This window comes from Asparagus officinalis, chromosome 9 (assembly GCF_001876935.1).
Source record: "Asparagus officinalis chromosome 9, Aspof.V1, whole genome shotgun sequence".
Classification (NCBI taxonomy): Eukaryota; Viridiplantae; Streptophyta; class Magnoliopsida; order Asparagales; family Asparagaceae; genus Asparagus; species Asparagus officinalis.
This window is the reverse complement of record NC_033802.1, coordinates 11,176,426-11,179,308: the sequence shown is the minus strand read 5'-3', so window position 1 is coordinate 11,179,308 and position 2,883 is coordinate 11,176,426. Positions and strand designations below refer to the sequence as shown.

General features: G+C 33.0%; 1 protein-coding gene across 1 annotated transcript in view; it reads right to left on the bottom strand.

Moving 5' to 3' along the window:
• LOC109824410 overlaps positions 1 to 2,883 on the bottom strand; it is a 9,107-nt gene that overhangs the window by 3,930 nt on the left and 2,294 nt on the right. The window contains exon 2 of the mRNA XM_020391005.1: positions 140 to 334. Within this exon, the coding sequence (XP_020246594.1) occupies positions 140 to 334 (195 nt within the window). The remainder of the gene's footprint in view (positions 1 to 139; positions 335 to 2,883) is intronic.

Sequence of the window (2,883 nt, the reverse complement as noted above, 5' to 3'; positions counted from 1 at the left end):
CCGGTTGGATTGAATAAAATAGACGAGGAACCATTTGTGATAACTAATCAAAATAAATTTCATTTCACAAAGTATGTAAATTCTATTTGGTAACATTATCTACATCGAGAAATCAATAACATAAGGAAAAAAGGTATACCTGGAGATACTCAAGATCAGGAATTGGTTTGTATTCTGACACTAGCACTGAGCCTGTACCTTCAACAAGAGTCTGAGCTTGTGAAGGTACTTTTGTACCAATCTCCTCGTCAGAACCAAACGTAAAGGCTTCATCCTTGCCTTGACTGCTCCAACAATAGCCATCCCTTTCTCCTCTTGTCGATCCACAAAGCCACTATACCAGACAAAAAATAGTCCCTGGTAGTAAATCATTAGTGAAAACCAAATATAGTGCAAGTTCATAATACCACTTTAAAACTTGCAGGTCCAAAAACTAGAAGATACCATCTTAGCAATTTAGCATTGCAACTCATTAAAAAGTAAACATTATTGTATATCAAAATAAAGGTTAATTTGTCTATTTCTCCTTTTTTAGTAACTGCAACATCTGAGTCATAGTACAGTTAGCCCCTCTTGAAGGAGTACTCGACGCTAACAGACTTACTTCCTTTGGACGAAGTATGCTATTTTAAGGGATAAACTTAGGGATAATCAAGGTTTTAAATATCGGTTATTAGGGATTTATCGGACAGTCAAAATCCATATCGGATAGCGGATATCAGGGATATAACAGGAATAAGTAGTATTTATCGGAGTGACATTACCGGATGGTGATATACATAATATAATATTCTAAAATGTAATTTAACCATACTTAATAAAATATAAACATACCAAAATGTAAATAATTATGTTTAGGATCACTAAACAATGGTTGAAACTCTGGTCAGGTTGGGTTTAAAGTACATCGAATAGGTACACGTTGCCCAAAATTAAAACTCAAATCAAAGGCTGATAATTCTGATTTTTGGGCCGACAATATCAGCCGATAACTCACTTTATCACCGTAGTATCGACGATAAACATCCAAAAACAATAATCGAATTAGAATTGAACTTATCATAGCGGAAGACCTCCAAAACCGATAAATCGCCGATAATATCGGTTTATCGATCGATATTTAAAACATTGGGGATAATACCTAAACAAATGCCATTTGCGGAGTTACTGAACTATCTTTAGGTATGGTATTATAAATTTAATAGTGTAGACACCAAGTTCCTGTATGTTTCATGTATAAGAAGCTGCAACATATACAAAAGCTATTTTTGAATCTAATACCATACTGGTAGATTTGGCGAGTTAAATTTAGCAGTTTTCATATATTACTACCAAGGTTTTAAATGTCGGTTATCGGGGATTTATCGGACGGTCAAAATCCTTATTGGATAGCAGAAATCGAGGTTATATCGGGGATAAGTAGTATTTATCGGAGTAATATACTAGCAAATAATAAACAAACAAAAGCTTGAAAAAAAATATAATGTTAGTCAAAATGGAATAATAAACTAGCAAATAATAAGATAACATCAAGAATGAAGAACCATCTACGCATCTACATAATTATTGTTTAATCATGAGATTCATAAACTAACTCACTAAGTTGATATTTAGTAGTTATGAGTCATTATCAATATTCATAAATAAACATAACCTAATCCCCAATCAACCAAGTTCCAAAAGCAACAAATAGTTCATAATTTGTAAACATTCAAAGAGCAAATCCAAAAAGTTCATAATTTGTAAACATTCAAAGAGCAAATCCAAAAGAAAGTAAAAGCTCCAAAATCCTACTTATCGACCGATAAAGTTGATATTTAGAGCCTACCAAATCCAAAAGAAAGTAAAAGCTCCAAAATCCTACTTATCGACCGATAAAGTTGATATTTAGAGCCTACTTATCGGCCGATAAGTACCTTTATCACCGATAAACCTCAAAAAACGATAACCGATAAAAAATCCTACTTATCCTAACAGAAAGCTCCCAAATCCGATAACTCGGCGATAATATCGGATTATCGGCCAATGTTTAAAACCATGATTACTACTATCAGCCAGAATCGATTTATAAATGACAAAGATTGTGATATGCTTTATGTTCTTTTACAATATGTATGCAAGCATTGCTTTTATGTACACATATTGATTCTAATATTGAAAATTTAAGTATGCCTCTTGGGTCTGTCACTTTTTGAAATTCCAAATGTATCCCTGGTCTGTCATATTTGACTCCCAAAATATGCTTAGCAGTTTTGTACTTTTACGTAATATAACAAACTCTACAGGCTGTTCCATTTGTAGAGATTTCTGAGTTGGGTTAAGCCACCAGGGCAAGGTTTTCGCCTGAGATGGACCCAGGATTCAAATTCCATAAGTGGTCATTAAATTTTAGTTGCGAAGTTTTTAGACCATAACTGTTGTATTCATACCATTAACTATTATATTCAATAAGTTGCAAAATTTTAGTAATCCGTGGATTTTTAATCATATACAACTAACTGTAGAGGACTGCCATTTGTAGGACTTGGTTAAGCCACCAGGAAAAGATTCTTGTCTGAAATAGAACTGAATTCAAATTCCATAATTGGAAACCTCCTTAAAAAGTAATTATACGTAAGTTACCTTTCAACTTATACCACCTTTAAAGTGGGTTTCTGTTGCAATCAACCCCCCACCCCAAAAAAAAATCAAATCTTCACTTAAAAATTAAAAAAAAAAAAAGAATCATGTGTCCTGAATGTGTCTTTTAAGTGCAATTTTGGGTATCTAGTGAAATGTTTGACTGGGAGGTGGTTGATTGCAAAGAAAACCACTTTAAACATGGTTTATGTATAAATTGAAATTAAAAAAGTGGTTTCCATATAATTACCCTATTTTCAAGGT